The sequence below is a fragment of the Sesamum indicum genome, linkage group LG11 (genome assembly GCF_000512975.1).
Source record: "Sesamum indicum cultivar Zhongzhi No. 13 linkage group LG11, S_indicum_v1.0, whole genome shotgun sequence".
Lineage (NCBI taxonomy): Eukaryota > Viridiplantae > Streptophyta > Magnoliopsida > Lamiales > Pedaliaceae > Sesamum > Sesamum indicum.
Window position 1 is genome coordinate 10,026,636 of NC_026155.1, and position 16,896 is coordinate 10,043,531.

The following is a 16,896-nucleotide window of genomic DNA, read 5'->3' on the forward strand; positions in this document are numbered from 1 at the left end:
TAAATTCAATGATTTTATGCAGCAAAAGCAAGAATTTGTGTGCGTTCTTTAGGCAACCAAATTATGGGAGTGATGATGGGGTCTTTGCTTCAGCGAGTCTACTTGAAATCATTGAATGTGGGGAAGCAACACTAAAGACCAAACGTATCAATTGAAGCTCCACTTTCATTTGGACATGAGTTATCCATTTCCCATCATCAATCTGAGTGCTACTTTTTCCAGAAATGAAACCTTTGATTGCATATATATCCTAATAGAAACTCAACTTTAATAAATCCATCAATTTGATGGTTCTGAATGACTGATACCATTCCTTAACTCTAAAGAACAGGTTATGCATTAACGATCGGATTTTTGATGTATCGTGCACAGAATATAGCGTCTATAAAACGTCAAGAAGCAAAAACGGTGATTTCTTGGTCACGACCACTACGGCTGACACAGCGTTTTCACGTGGTGAAACCACCTGGAAAATATGGGTGGATGGAGAGAGAGAGAGAGGGAAAACAAATGTAGAAACACGAAACCTAGGGGAATTTCACTCACTCTTCATTTGTACATACAACTAAAACTTTAAGCAACATGGACAAAGGATACGTAATTTTCTTACACCAAGTGTATATATTACCATAACAACTTCACAAGACTTGCATAAAACTACACGGTGAAAAATGTAGGAGCTCCAAATAGTTTCCTGAAAACCACATGTATTTCGTTGCAGCGATTGTACTTGCACTAGCTTCAGTTGCAAATAAGTAAGCAGAAGGTAATCTTGCAAATCGGGATAATGGGTCTTCGGACATTACAAATACCAGATCAAAGCAGGTGAGGCTCTTCTATTTTGACGTCGTTGTGGTTATAAACTAAATCACCATTGGACTTACGCTTAGACGGTATCTTTTTCTTCTTTGCTGATTGAATTTCAAGATTTGGACAAGGGCCCTCAGAGTAGTCGGTGGAAAGCCCAGGGCCACTGAGCTGCAACTCCGTGTCCACCTCGGGACCTACCCATGCTATGGGATCAACTGCAGCATTAGAAATATTGCATTATTAACTACAGGATTCTGACACACAAGAACCACTGGTGCATAACGATAATCAAGAAATCAAGCAAGAATCGGAACAATTATTCTAAAGAGCATATAAATAGGAATTTAGTTTTGAGTATGACAAGTAGAAGGATAAAGGGAGCATTGGTCAGCAGAATGCATTACGGATGACATACATTATAGTAAGTGTGGTCAAATTTCCTGAACTACTCGAAGAACATAAAGGGATTTCATTGAATTTTATCAGAAATGTGTGGATGTTGGGTGAGGGTTTTTGGCACCCAACTGCTAGTTTCACGAGTGCATATAAGTTCACCAGCTTTGCAAACTTCTGGTGAACAGCAATTTAGTCAGTTGTGAAATGCTTAAGGCTTTTCTTTGGTTCTCTTTTCCACAGAGACAGTATGTCTCATTCCTTTGGAGAGAAACCAAATATTTTCCTACTTCTCTTCTCTTCCGAAAATATGATAAGAAACCCTGATCGAAGATGATGTAATGTCACGCCGCTACAAGACCAGAAGAAAATGTCTCCTCCAGAAATATAACCAGGCAGAATTCACATTCCCCAAAAGCATTTCCACGAGATATTTCCGGAAACTCCCAAAAAGAGAACCAAGCAAACCCAAAATCACTACTAAATCCATTTCCAACACCACATCCCAAAATTGCATGCCCTTTAAGCACAAAACAGACATGTCCAAACAAATAAGACTTAGACTTTACACATCCGACAAAGTCATCTCAGACAAACTAAATGACACTTTGTCGGGTTATGTTCAAATTCATAAGTTTTGAAATACGAGGCACATCAATGATGAGTGTAATATGAGTCACCTTCTGAGGGTGGAAGATATCTATGCATCCCAAGATCGTCGGCATCATTTGGAGGTGTAGCACGAGCAGGACGCTTTCTCACGTAGTTTTCTTGCAATGGTCTAGGTATTTGAAAGGAAAACTGTGACAAGCTAACCCCTTGTTCTATGTACTCTGGGTGTTCGTTAATGTACCTTGAAAGAGCATCACAAAACCCCAAAATGACTTGAGGAAATATGATATGAAAATTTAATATTTAAAGTCATCAAGTTTTTATGTAGTCATTTTGTAGCAGTGATGATGAGTTTATACCTTTGAATTTCCACCATGGAACGAAGTCTCTTGCCTGAAGGTGCAACATAATACCTGTGGAGACGCAAAACGAGGAAATAAATTAGAGGTGCAACCTTACCATGATAATTAGCATTTAGAATTATTGTTTAAATAAATATACAAGGGATATTGTGAGGCAACAGAAGGATCTGAAAAAAATCAAGCTCTCAATCAATAAAGTCTGCTATTCACCTGTTTGCATGGCTCAAAGCCCTAAAAGCTACTTTAGACAGAAACAAACAAAGAAACAGAAGGAATAGGATACATACACATCTGCAAACTTGGTGCTTCCTTCACCTCTGATTCTCAGAAGCCGTTGCCACCCAGGAGGTGGTTGAGCAATGCTGGGTTTGTCAATTGCCCAAAGCCTACTGCCATCTTGTGTTATATCAGGAGGATCGTCACATGATACATCAGGGCGCCATTCACGAGCTGTTTCACACAAGAAGGGCTGTTCCATAATATGTTCTCTTATTTCCTCGTACTTTTCCTTGGTTGGAATGAGCCTCCATTTGAAACAGTTAGCACATTGAACAGTGAAGGCCCCTATTGATGGCAAAACTCTTGGGGTCTGGTTCGAGAATGGATGTGGTCTTTGGAAAGGAGGACGCTGATAATCAATAGGATCCGGTTCATTTTCAGTAATGCCAGCGTCATTGACAGAAGGATCATAAAGCACCAACTGATATTTAGAATTCTCAGAAGATGGATTTCTTTCATCCTCTGTGCTATGATTTTCCACCCCTTCTGCAGAACTACAATCAACATGATCCCGAGGAGAGGATGTGAGGCTACCTGGGAGATTTGAACTATTTGAAGCATTGGGTTCTCCTTCCACATTATTCAAGTGACCAGCAGTAGTTGAAGAATTGATGATATTTTTATCCCCCTTCAACTTGATGGTAAGTTTTAATGACCGTGGTTGTGTCGCTGTTTCCATCATATAAGCTTCTCAAATTACCAGCAAACAGTTAGCCACTCACCTTGGGAATAAGATTCAAGAACTAGCAAAACTCTTGATGAGCTAACCTACTAAGAAGTCATAGGCATATGGAACCTTGAATATAGAGAACCTCCAAAACTGTCAACACAGGAAGGAACAGTTTGGCAATTTCCTTGTCATGATATTTTTGAACTCCAAGGACGAATGTGCATTTTTAAAAAATAAATAGACGTACACATCTCCCTCTCAAGGCAATTGAAGTCCAGAAACTGCACAAACCAATTTAAAGGGCATTATAAATTCTGCTATATGAAGATAAAAAATGCATGAACCAATTAAGGGAATCCAAGCATAAACCATGCAAGATCAACCAAAGATACATTTTCTCTATAATCCGACCAAAATGTCATGTTACAAGAAAGATAGGGAAATCTCTTAGAAAATCTTAACATAAGGAAGCTGGAGGGGCCAAAGAGCTGAAAAACATGACATAGTTAAGAAGTAAAAAATAATTAAAATCATTCAGGTGATATTTGTTTTTAAATCAAAGATAGTTCCAAGTATGCTACAACATTCTCATATATAAAGGAAGAGTATTGCCTGTTAAGACTTCATATTTCAAGGATCTTGACAATGGCTTCAGGCTTCAACTTTGTTGGTTCCAAAGTCTAGTAACGCATTTTATTAATAAGGCAATACTGGAAGTAAAAGAGACAGCCAAGCGTTTTCTCACAAAAAGAGAGATCAAGCCTTTTTTACAACTGGAGGATCAAACTGAACCTGCATACTTTGCTCCATCTAATGCTTAAATTAGACTACACCAGTATATGCAAAAAAAGATCAACATTACAACAATACCATCACACAACAATGGGAAGAATAATGTGTGTGTTAATCTCAAAGCCAAACAATACATATCCATTGATACTTTTCTGTCGTCTGCCTCATTAATCCAAAAGGTAAAAGTCAATTTTAAATCCCAAACACATGGATCACGGATGCCATCCCATTTTTATTTAGACTGGCAAATCTAGAATAACAGACAAGCAATCTCCGATAAGATATGTCAATCCGCAAATGAGAAAAATGCAGTCAAGGCACAAGAAACAGAAGTATATCACAGCAAACAAAATAGAACAACACAAGTAAAATTTCATCTTCCAACTACAAGATAAGAAGTTGACACCCAAAAATCAATCTTTTTCCAAGAAAAAGAAAAAGATAAGTGGAAAACAGGTTCCAAACTTCCGAAATCTGCAAAACAATAAAAGTACAAATTTATCAACCAACCCCCACCCCCCCAACACACACACACAACGGCCAAAGGAAATGAAAACTTAAAAATAAAAAATAGAAAAAGATACTAAATACAAAACAAAACCCGTGTACAAAATAACAGGTGGAAAGGAATAAAAAGAACAGTCACGAACACAGAGAAGAAAAGCGAACAGCTATGTTGATCAAAAGGCTTCAGCATAAACACCAGAGATCCGCTTGGAAGCAGCACAGAAAACACCGAGAAATCTAATAAGAAAACTTAATCCATCCAAGAACATAGATAAACTATACAGGCAAACATAAATGGGAAGTGACAGAGGAGGAGAAAATTACAGAGATTACGATCAGAGAGATCTGAGCTGATAATCGAGGACAGACCCACGAATCACTCGACGATTCTGAAGCAATTGCTTTTGTAAAAATCAAAGGTTTGAATATGAGCTCAATGCGTTGCAGAGGTTCTCTTCTCCTCGAGAAGTGAGACAGATAGCAGAGAGTTGAAGAAGAGAGAGAAACAGCTGACGGTATTCTCATGGACTTCACGAATTGGAGAACTAGCTTCTACTGCTGTAAGATGGCAATTTTGCCCCTTTGTCTTACACCTTTTAATTGTAAATAGTAAAATGGGATTGAGGTCAAAATTGGAAAAAAAAATTGGATGAAAAATACTTGTTAATTAGATTACACTCAACACTCAGTAGTTTCACCTGAAATTGTAGAATATTTTGTATAAGCACAAAAGGGTTCTTTGCTTTGGGAGAAATTCTTGAAATGGAACTTGTACCTAATTCTTTTCTGGGTTTTTTTTTTTTAATTAAGAAGTTGATTCGACTTAATACTCAATTGGCGCCTCCTCGAGTGAGGTATCATCTATTTTTCGACTTCGTAAAAACTTCACAATTCAGAGGCCTCACTAGGAAGATGAGGTTTTAGAAGTTCTAAACTACTCAAACTTCTCGTTTGCAATCAATGTGGGATGTTTGACTACATCAAAAAAGTTAAAATATAATTAAAATATTCCATTTAATTATAAAATACTAAGAAAGACTTTACAAGCTCAAAAAATTAGAATGGGAAGAATACTGATTTCTGATACAAATAGAAACAAATGATTTTTTTACAAATTGTAACCCTTTAATGCCTTGAGCTTTAAGATGCATCAACACTCGGGGAAAACACTCATATTTCACCACGCATCTGTCAAATACAACGCACCTTAATATCGTATCCAAAAGTACCAAAACGTTATGTGATGCGGCCGTAATTATCGAATTTCGACAAAACTGATGGCATGTTTGACATATTTCAATAACATGTAAGCAGGCTATTTTGATAATTGTCGCTCGTATTTTCACAATGGAAATGGCATAAGGCATTTGGCTTCAAGGAAGCAAATTGAAGCCACATTCTTGGTGGTGGGAGATGCAGCTTAGGTGTTGTCACATTCATGCTAAGAACTAAATCCTTTTAACAAGTAATAATAGAAAGGTGGAGTACCACTGCACCAAGCAGGGAATGCCCAAGAGTAACTATATGACCCACAAAACAGAGTTGAAGTCCGAAAAACATTGATCAAGATTTCCCCAAGTACATACTTATGCTAAAAATATGATATGAAATTCGTTATATGGATCAAAGACAACAAGACGCCCACACAGCTTACACTCTATGCTCAAATCTTAATAGCAAGACTGTGAACAATCATCTTTGTTTACAAGAACAAGAGTAGGTATATATGGACTTATTTATTGGATATGTTTGGGGATTTCACCTTTCTTTACAAGGGAGAGAGTGTAATCAGCAGTGTTGTGAAGGGATCGCTCCTCAGAACCCACCAAGAAAATCGCTCGAGCCTCGGCCTCACTTTGCCAACCTCGCTGCTAAATTGAGTGGCAACCTTAATATCTGGCGGTACAGTGATAGCATCCAGCCTCTGTTCCTAGCCATGTCCTCCGCAGTCGCCCATATCAAGCCTTTTGCCATGCTCAATTGGAAAAAAAAATGGCAGATCGCACGCACAATCTATGGAGAATGTAAAAAAGGCATCGTCATTCAGGCATTTCACCGAACACTTTGAATGTTCCAATAATCAATAGCATCAATTGCCATCAAATGCAGAGAAATTCACCATAAAACACTAATGCAAGCAGATCACATTAAAAGGGGACGTAAACGAAACGTTGAAGAAATCTCTGCAAGAAATTAAGGCATTTGAGTGAATATGTTATAATCAACAGTTGCAAGTGAAAAAGGGAAATCAATCACCTGAGAAATGCGGCTTTGATCCTTCTCGCGCTAGTGCTGGAGATGAGGAACGGGAAACAAGAATATGAATTGAAATATTTGTGGGTGTTTGGCTGCTTATATTTTAAACATTTCTTAATTTTATAAAAAATATTTAATATTATAAATTTTTAGTAATAATTGCACAGCTTCCCTTGAGCTTTACAGTAATTACATGTGGATTCTTTGTGTTTGAAAAATTATATCTGATACTTTTAGTGTTTGTTTTCGAATAACAAATATATTTTTTATTTGCAAAACAAAAAATATCGAATTTATGGATATTAAAAAAATAAATAAAAATTCATATTTATTCTCAAATGACTTATTACTGATTTATTACAATTCAAATAGATAATTCCTCATCAAATTGACATTATAAGAGTGAAAATTGTACCCTCTCACATACACTTGCGTGTAAAAATGTATAAGAATAATTTGGTGAAAAAAATTATTTGATATACAGTAAATCAGTATAAGTCAGTTAGACAAAAATTATAAATTTTTATTCAATTTTTTTATTAATATCAATATATTTAGTGAATTTTAACTAATGAAATAATGCTATTTATTAGACGGAACAAAAGTCAGATGTATTAGAGCACAGAGAATTACATATAATTACATCAAATTTTCTATTATTTAATATCTTATAATTTTTTAAATATTTTATAAGTATAATTTTAAAAGTTATAATTTTGTATAATATTCTTATAATTATTTATGTGAAATTAATTAATTAAGTTCTGTAAAGATGATATTTGAGAAAGGGTTTTGAAGTGGAGGGGCAGTCTTGTCATTCCAGTTGCGGCACAGCGAAATTACCAAGAGCTCCTCATTTCGTCTATAGCTACGCACATCCGGAGCACTCCTGTGAACTCAGAACTGGTAGCAGTCTTACCTGAAGAAGCTAGAGAGAGAAAGTCGTCAGTAGAAAGAGAGAAAGATGGGTGGAGGAATGGAGGCACACAAAAACCGTTGGATCGAGGACTGGTCATCAGCTAGGGAAAATCTGGAGTTGAATTTCCGATGGACACGCCGCAACCTTGCCCTCGTTGGAATCTTCGGCGTCGCCGTCCCCATCCTCGTCTACAAAGGCATCGTCAAAGAATTCGTAAGTTTTTTCTTCCCCATTTCTTATATGATGATATACCTTGGTTTAGTTTTTATTTCATTTATCTGTTTCGAAGTGGATCAAGTTGTGCCCTAATTGAATAGTTCATTTCCAATGGCTTCGTGCATTTATCGTGATTTGGGTTTTTTGTTCACACAGAATGTGTTAGGGATATTGGGTTCTGTTGGGCCCTTCAATGAATTTTGATCTTAATTTGTAATGGGTATTGGGGAAGAAGGTGAAAGATTTAATTTTGAGCGAAATTATTATTCAGAATGAAAGGGAAACTTGTTTATATTTCAATTTTTTTTGTTTCCGTTGTTTCTCGCAATAAGAGACCTGTACTCATTACTCTTAAAATGGTAATAAGAAATTGAAGGTATATCTTCAATGGGACATCATTGATATAAACATAACCCCAGTCACTCTTTAATGATCAGGACACAGAACAGCCAAACAAATTAATATCTGAACGGTACTAAGGCAGGAAAGATTGAACAGGAGGAATTAGAAAACAAATATCCCTCCTGCATCATAAAAAATAAAGTGCCTCCTTTCACTCGTAAACTAGCAAGCTAAAACTAAAGCTCCTACTGAGAAAGAAGTCAACAATCTTACATCAGTTGTTCGATGTTTGGACATTTTCACCACTATTACCTACCCAATCACTCTTGCAAACATCTTTACATTTAGCATCCCAAGTTGAATGTGCCCATCGAAACATTTAAAGCATTTACCGGTCTCCTTATTGAGAGAAACAAAACGGAAACAAAAAAAGTTGGAATCACTATCTGTTCGTGTATTTGGTTTTTTATTTTGGCTTGCTTGGCTTGGTAGATATGCTAGTTTACAAAATGATGTTTGTCTTACTGTCAGTTCATTTCAAGTATTTAGCACCTTTGTACGTCGATCATTTTGGACTATGTAGATGAGTTATGTTAACTTCTCTTGAATGTGCTACTTTGGTGCTTTCCCGTCGAAGTTGATCACCTACCACATCAAAAGAAAAAGGATTACAGTACTGCATAACTTGATTGCTAAATTTTCTTGTATGTAGTAAAAATGTTCTAATATGAGTTATATGATCTGATTATGTTCCCTTCTTTTTTTATGTATTTATTGTTTGCTGGATATGTGTTCCATCTTTAGTATGACTATGTGTCATTACGTAATATTTTCTTCGATACCGTAGAACACTTTGATCTATTAGAAGCTTTAGGCCTCGAGGAAGTCATAGGGCAGTGCATTGACTTTTATCATGTAGATGAGGAAGTATGTGAGTTTAGTGTGTTTCTATGTTGCTGTTTTTTCTTGGTTCAGATGTTTTCTGTGTGTTAGTTATAACTTCATTCTGGTATTCACCTCATGGTGATCTGTATTGCAGCACATGCAAGATGAGGATGCAGGAAGGCCATATCGGAAATTCTGGATGGCATAATTCTGTTCTCTCGAAATAATAAATGTGGCTGAACTAGAAGACATGTATTCTTCTGGACCATTTAGTGTCACAATCCGAGTTTGTCTATCCTTTTTATGTTACTTTATCTTCTTGTTAAACCTCATTCGGTTTTTATGGCCTCCAAAGTTGAACCATTATATAGTGCAATCTGCTTGATCAAATTTTGGTTTCAATTTGTCTTGATAAAATGTCTAGTTCTACGAACAATGAAAGGTCATGAGTGATTGACATGTTGGTATTGCAGTATCACATGAATGAGTGATTGACATGTTGGTATTGCGGTATCACATGAATGAGTGATTCACAAGTATTCTCTTTTTTTAATTATATTGGTGTGCGACACAAATGTGAGATAAAAGAACTTTAATGGGTATATATAGAGTCAAGTAAGGGTTTGTTTGGTTGGTATAAGAAAGCCAATGTATGAAAAAAAAGCTTGGTATTTGGCTAGGGAGAATAGTTGGATGGAAGTAAAATTAGATTTATATGAAACTCCTTCAAAGTTCTTTTTCTTTTCTAATAGAAAGTCGTTGGTGTTGGGGGGCCCTACCCATTTATTATTGAAACCCATCCATGTTCATAAAAAATAATTTAAATCTAAAGCTAATAGAATTGAAATATTTAATTTTAAAATTATTAAAACAAATCTAAAAATTTATTATTAGAAATTTGAAATTCTTAATTTCAAATTTATCAATTCAAGTGTAGCGCTATATAATTGACTTTGAGTATGATTGACCTACACCACCAATTTTTCTATAAATTTTTTTATTATTATTATTATTATTATTTTAACTCAAACTAGTGTACAAAACAGAGTCCTTTTCACCAAGGTATGAAAAATTTTATCTCATAAGCTGGTTTTATAATTTTACATCAATAAGCTAACTAGGAAAAATAAAATTTGTGTCTCTTTTTTTTTTTCAAAATTATGTATGATATCAAAATATTTACTATTATTTCACATTTAATAAAAATGAGAGATCCCAATCGGATTATATACCCCCACACACACTTACACACTCTCATAAGACATCTTTTTAGATCAGAATTGTGATCCGATCAGAATGTGCACATAATACTTGGAGAAGTGAGCATCCAATAAATTCTAATATTCTTTTTCTGTATCAAAGTGTATTTTTAAAATTTGGTGAATTTTTGACTAACGAATGACTTATTTATTAAGCGAGCAAACTTCAAAAGTGTTAGATATAATTTCTCATACTACAAGAAATGTATGTGTAATTACATCAAATTTCAAGAGAGAGAAGTATAATTATCTCTAAAAATATTGTTCGAATAGTTAAGATTGTTCGAATTAAAATCTTCTAAGACTTATAAATTGAGTTTCAACAGTGTTTTTAGAGTCTGTAAAAATATTAAAACCATTCATTATAAATCATCATAAAAAATAAATAAATATATATACACACACAAAAATATGATAAGACATAAAAAAAAAAAAAAGAGGAATCTTATTAGGACAATTACATAATCCGGGCACACGTAGTTTCCAACCATCTTGAGTCGTAGTTGATTGTCGACAGACATCATGAATTTTGGGTCGTGTCAAGATCAAGTTGGGTAAAGAATCTTATAGCTTTGCCTTCTTTCATCATTATTTTTTGAACAATAATGGTTAATATATTAATAAGCAAAATTGCAAAATTGATCGTGTATATATAGGGGTGACAGAATTAGTCCTGTAAATATTGAACTGGTAATTTTATCCTATAAATTTTAATTTAGTAGTAACTTTGATTGGGGCTAAAATTACCAAAAAATTAGCTAGACAAATTGGGGCTTAGGGAGTTTCGACTGCCAACTGGTCTCAACTTAAATTTGTGGTGCCTTACATGGTTGCTGATGTGACGTGGATGTGGTGGGGAGCTGAGTCCATGGCGGAAGTTGGTGACAAGAAGGAGTTCGAGGGGAGGAGTTGACGACAAACAAAGGATGCCAAAATATTGAAATTAATTGGTGGGAAATGATTGTCAGATGATGGGTTTTTCAAATCGGGGCAGTTTGGAGGTGAGAGGACGTCGTACGACGGAGAGATGACGATTGAAAGTGTGGAAAATCGCAACGGTGAGCGAAAATGGCATTGGTTAGATGTGGCCGAAGAGTTGATAAAAAAGATGGAAGATGGTGCGTTAGGATCATTGGAGGATGGCGAAACTTTTGGTGGAGGTCCGATGTTGTGGGTTGAACAGTGGCCAATGAATCAACAGAGCAGACATTTAATGCAGAAAATTGTTAAACACCCAAATTTTCCTAACTTGATTTACTCATTTTTGTCCCTCCCCCTCTACATCAGCATCCACATAGGATGCTGATTGTGTTAGTGAATTTCAGTGGCAGTTAGAACCCTAAGCCCCAATTTGTTCAACTAAAATCTAGTAGTTTTTGGTCCAAATGACTAAAATTGTTACTAAATTAAAACTCATGGGACTAAAATTGCGCAGTCCAATACTTACAGGACTAATTTTGTCTCCTCCCTATACATACATGATCAATTTTGTAAGTTTGCCTATATTGATATATATATATATACACACATCTCGTATCCTTTCATTGATGCCTAACACAATTTACTTGTGGGCATATATAATTTTGTCAATCATTATGATTTATGTCAAAATCGAACATTGTCACACTCATAATATGATTTAAAATTACTATAAAGATTTTTAATAAAACTAAAAATATACATCTTAATGTAATCGACTTAAGCTATAAATATCTTATAGTATATATAGAGGTACGCAATAGGTTGTACATGAAAATTGTAATGAAGAATGAAGCAAATTTAGAGATGAGTCCAAGCTCTACCACCTCTCATGCTGAATTTCTTCAATCTCCCAAACAACATCACAAGGATGAGCACCAATTTCCCCTGGTTGCTCCATCTTCCTGCCAATCCGTACCATGCATCCTTACAACCACCATCAGGGTTTATTTGTCGTTCGCAACTGTACCCAACTGAGAATCCCACGTTCCCGTATGCACTGCCCATCAAAATATTAAGTTAGGACAAACTCCCATAATTTAAGCTCAACGATTTTCTTGTTATAATTAAGGCATAATACCTGACGACTTCAACGACAATGCTGAGAACGTTGAAATTGAGGGGGTCTGTTTTCATCTTTCTTCTTTCCGTGATGCAGATGAGAATGACAAAAATGAGCAGATAAGTGAGTTGTGAGAACATTATGTGCTCCCCCAATCCTTTCTTCTTTCGCCATTTTTCTCCTTCGCCTTTCATCTCTTCAGCTTCGTCTATTGGTAGAAACGAAGTGTATGGTGGGAGGTACCTGCGCCAAATTAAAAGGAAAAATTACAATTTTACCCACCCTCAAATTTTTTAAAATATTTCTTTTTATTTTTTTAAAGAATTCAGTAAGGATCAAATAGTAATGTCTACTCCACACCATCTAGGGACTACATAATTATTTTTTATTTGAGGGGAGTATTTGTAATTTATAAAATAACGAAAAAATATTTATAATTATGTAAAAATTCAGAGGAAGTAGTTATAATTCATCCTAATTTTATATAAAGAAAGATTTTGTATATAATTCCCATAAAAAGGCCTCCCCTTGCCATTTTATTCTTATTGGAAAAGACATGCACACGAGCAACTATATACGTGATTGTTAGCCAGAAAAGGAAAAATGAATATTCATATATGATAGGTTGGTTATATCATGAGCGGATTGCTTTTGTAATTATAGATTGTTAGTATTTTTAATTTTAAAATTTCTTTTATTTTACATATTAGTTTTTCTTTTAACGTGTGAATAATTTTGTTTCTTTTTACATTAGAGTAAATTTCATTTTTTTTGTCATATAAATAGAGATAGATAAAATCAAAATTGTCAATATAAAACTTAATTTACCAAAAATGATCGTACATGTGGGATGTTCAGAATTGTATTTGTCGAAAAATGACTAATTAATTTATAAATGGAATAACCTATAATTACGAAACAAAAAAATATGAATTTACCCAAATAAAATTATAAGATTTATTATTGTAACAAATAAACATGGGAGAACTCACATCATGGCGACGAACAACACCAAGATGGCTGGAGAAATTGCTGATAGATCAAAAACAGATTCCCCAGTGTGCCTGGAATTCACCACCTGGAAAAGAGACCCCACCAGCTTCTGATAAGCACTCAAACCACCAGTTGCTTCAGACTTCCACTCCAGCAGACAGAAAGCCACCAACTGCACAATCACGAACCCCACACCTGTAATTCCCAGGTAAACACAATGCCGTCCAGAAATCAGGTGCCCGTATCCCAGTTCCCTGGAATTCTTCAGCATGTACCTGAATTCTGCTCTTCTACTCATTTTCTCGGCGGCCCAGATCGCTGAACGCAGGCAAACAGGGTATAGCGTGTTCCCCATCAGAATCTGGGGGATTAGAATGAGGAGAAGGCCTGAATTCTTCTTGAAAGCCATCATGTTTTCGTTGGTCGGCACGAAACCGCAGTTTGCGAACGTGGAAACTGTGGTGAATATGGAGAACGTTTGCATGTTGAGGCCTTTGATTTTGAGCACTTTTCTTGCGCTTGGAATGAGGCTGAAATAGATGGAAATCAGCGTGGAGCCTGCTACATGGACGACGAGAAGATAACATGCGACGAAATAGGCCAAGATTTTGATGGATTTATGGTTTAAATTCCCACCTGTTTCTCCAGGTTTGGTGTCTGATTTCTTGTCCCGGAAACGAGTAGCCATTTGGAGCTCAATATGGTCAGTGGGAGAATCAGGAATCGGGTCTGAAGAGATTGAAGAATCAGATACTGTTCTGTGAGTTATTAACCCGTTTTTCTGCAGGTAAATCTTTGCCCTGATCAAGTGGAGTCCAAGCATGGAGGTGAAGACCTCTCCACCAACAAGCATCAAAATGGTCAATAAAACGAGTTGGGTGTTGGAGAAGACCTCCATTTCGACGGTGGACATGCTGGAAACAGTCGAGGCCGACACGGAAGTGAAGAAAAGATCGATGTATTTAGGCTTGAACGTCGTCGTCGTTCTAGGATTTGAAGCGTTCAGAGCCAAGAAACCAAGTGAGGAGAGTGTGAGGAAATAGCCAAGTTCAATCCAGAATGAATTCACCTGAAAGAAGAGGATTTGAAGGAGGGTTCGGAGTGAGCCATGAATGGCTTGGTGTAGTTTACCTAGTCCTGCCTGTAAACAGCAGGAGATGTGCTTCAGTTTCTCACTGCAATGATCAGCAAAGTTGTTCATTTTTTCAGGACTACTTACTTGAGCAAATCTTGAAAAAGGGTTGGGAATTATATATGCAACATGAAAGTAGTGGGATTCCCTGTGCACTCATTTATAATATGAATAATAAATAGGGCAAATTATAACTGAATCTTCTCATATTTATCGTAATTATAAATATTTTATTGATGTTTAAAAAATTACAAATACCCTCTACAATGGCCTGTCATGATGGTGTACTGTTAGCCGATCATTAATATTAGGAGTGACTTTTAAATTTTTAAATAATGAAGGGATATTTGTAACTACGACAAATTTCAGAGAGTTCATTGGAATTTACCCCAATAAAACTATAAATACCAATAGCGCAATGGCCTAATGATTGAGGTTTCTAATACTTTATGTGAATATCACGGATTTAAATTTCACTGAAACATATAAATTTATCAATTTATGAGTATATTATGAGTTGACGATAGTAAATCTAGCAGAGATTGAGCTTAATATATCTAGCTAGTGCAATGTTGGTGGGGGTCCTGTCTATATTGGGGGGCTGCCTGTGGTTGGTTAATGGAGATCAGACTCAACGTACTTAGGTTTGTTGGTGCCTAGTGGTTTGAGTTTTAAAACATCTTTTTAAAGGTCTTTGGATTGGGTGTACGTTAAGATTGGGCAAGAAAAAGGAAAATATTGAACAATGTTTCGACGAGTTTTAACGAACGAAAATCGAGCAACATGTTAGATTTTCGTAGTTGAAATCACATAATCCTCAAGTTAATTTAATTTTTTGTTCATAGTGTAAACAATGTAGAAGTGGGAGGAAGAGTCTTCAGAACGACCATCATCTCCAGTAAGACGCATTTCTGTGTTGTCGGGAACATTTTTGTCACGTGTTTGATGTAGGGGGTGATTCATAACTTACACAATCAATGTGGATTTTCTATTACACTTTTATACCATATTGATGAGTAATTGATACGTATTTTTATTTTTAAATTAAAAATATTAAGATTAATTATGTTTTGTCATTCGAACTATCATTATTTTTATAATTTGATATTAATTTTTATTTTTTTGTGTCAATTTACAATATTAACTTTAAGAAACTTTGCACTTTGTCATTTATAACTATTTTTTCACAAGTTTTTTTGTCAAAGAAACATCATATGATGCAGTGCACATGTGATATTATGGGTTATGTGATGTGATATTCTCACATATGCACAACATGCGATGTTTTTCCAATTAAAAAAACGATCACATATGGTAAAGTGCAAATTTCGTAAAATTGAGATGATAAATTAACCAAAAAAAAATTAAAAAAATAGATGTCAAAGTGTAAAAATTAGCATAATTCAGATAACAAAATATAATTTAACCAAAAAAAGTTAATTGAATTATAATCTAAAAAAATACAATTGCATACAGTGACATGACTTTACACGGATAGATATATTCACCTGTCTTCAAATAAGATTTACAAGTATTCGAGAATCAGAACAACTTTACGATGCATCCAACGCGCCAAAGTCAAGAACAAATCACAGTCAATTATACTTTTATTCTGATTCTGAAGAATTATCCACCCCATCCCCCAACACCAAACCTACCCAAAGCAATTCCCCTGCAAAATAATAATAATTAATAAAAATTATAATGTCACTAATATATATTAAGTGATAAAATTTTTATTTGATCATAATTATGAGTTATATAATTTTAATAGTGATGATTACAATCTTCAAATTAATAGCAAATATAGTGACAAAATTGTCATTATTTGAATTTGTTGGCATTGTATATAGATTCGTCGGTAATTTAAAGTTAATGAGACACAAAATGCTAATCTTTTAAATTATAGAATTAAAATTATAATTTAATTGGATCCATTTGTAAATCATATATAATTTTTTGTTAAATTGGTCAAAAAAAGACTTTTATTATCAAAAAAGAATTGTTGGAGTGAAATCCTGATGTAATTTGAAAAAGCAAACGACAAGTCCAAAGCAATAAAATAGGAAAAATATTTTGAAGTTACAATCCTCTCTAAGTTACGGGACAAAATTGCATTTTTGTCATATTCGTCGGTACTTATAAATGATGACAATTTACATGAAATTCTTGTTGGTAATAAGTAGTTAAAGATTTTATTGTGATAAAAACTTGAATTATTAACATTTAATATATACCTTAAGTGGCAATTTGAAATTCAGCCAAATAATTAATTCTTGATGAGTTTCAAGAACTCAAATTTAGATATGTTTACCATCTTTATTCATGGGATCAACGTGTTTATGGGAACTAATAGAGAAAAACTACCGGGGCATTGGGGCGTGCTTTGAGCAGTCGATGTGATACTGACTGTCGGATATGTGAAAAA

At 34.9% G+C, this 16,896-nt stretch overlaps 3 protein-coding genes across 3 annotated transcripts; 1 reads left to right on the plus strand and 2 right to left on the minus strand.

Moving 5' to 3' along the window:
- Positions 491 to 4,944, minus strand: LOC105173857 (methyl-CpG-binding domain-containing protein 2). Its single transcript, XM_011095756.2, has 6 exons — positions 4,750 to 4,944; positions 3,225 to 3,407; positions 2,465 to 3,143; positions 2,175 to 2,228; positions 1,884 to 2,056; positions 491 to 1,025 (listed from the first exon to the last, which is right to left on the minus strand). The coding sequence occupies exons 3-6, from the start codon at positions 3,136 to 3,138 to the stop codon at positions 817 to 819; spliced, it is 1,110 nt and encodes a 369-aa protein (XP_011094058.1). The 5' UTR covers positions 3,139 to 3,143; positions 3,225 to 3,407; positions 4,750 to 4,944; the 3' UTR covers positions 491 to 816.
- Positions 7,562 to 9,445, plus strand: LOC105173858. Its single transcript, XM_011095757.2, has 2 exons — positions 7,562 to 7,813; positions 9,198 to 9,445. Exons 1-2 carry the CDS (start codon positions 7,646 to 7,648, stop codon positions 9,249 to 9,251), a joined length of 222 nt encoding a protein of 73 aa, XP_011094059.1. The 5' UTR covers positions 7,562 to 7,645; the 3' UTR covers positions 9,252 to 9,445.
- LOC105173925 (sodium transporter HKT1) lies at positions 11,909 to 14,556 on the minus strand. Its single transcript, XM_011095844.2, has 3 exons — positions 13,336 to 14,556; positions 12,362 to 12,586; positions 11,909 to 12,280 (listed from the first exon to the last, which is right to left on the minus strand). Exons 1-3 carry the CDS (start codon positions 14,535 to 14,537, stop codon positions 12,082 to 12,084), a joined length of 1,626 nt encoding a protein of 541 aa, XP_011094146.1. The 5' UTR covers positions 14,538 to 14,556; the 3' UTR covers positions 11,909 to 12,081.

Coding starts and splice junctions, on each gene's coding strand:
- LOC105173857 (XM_011095756.2), bottom strand. CDS start 3,138: ATGATGGAAACAGCGACACAACCACGGTCATTAAAACTTACCATCAAG. Junction 2,229..2,464: donor AGCACCAAGTTTGCAGATGT/GTATGTATCCTA, acceptor GCGTCTCCACAG/GTATTATGTTGCACCTTCAG. Junction 2,057..2,174: donor TCCATGGTGGAAATTCAAAG/GTATAAACTCAT, acceptor TGCTCTTTCAAG/GTACATTAACGAACACCCAG.
- LOC105173858 (XM_011095757.2), top strand. CDS start 7,646: ATGGGTGGAGGAATGGAGGCACACAAAAACCGTTGGATCGAGGACTGG. Junction 7,814..9,197: donor AAGGCATCGTCAAAGAATTC/GTAAGTTTTTTC, acceptor TCTGTATTGCAG/CACATGCAAGATGAGGATGC.
- LOC105173925 (XM_011095844.2), bottom strand. CDS start 14,537: ATGAACAACTTTGCTGATCATTGCAGTGAGAAACTGAAGCACATCTCC. Junction 12,587..13,335: donor GTGTTGTTCGTCGCCATGAT/GTGAGTTCTCCC, acceptor AATTTGGCGCAG/GTACCTCCCACCATACACTT. Junction 12,281..12,361: donor ATTGTCGTTGAAGTCGTCAG/GTATTATGCCTT, acceptor TTTGATGGGCAG/TGCATACGGGAACGTGGGAT.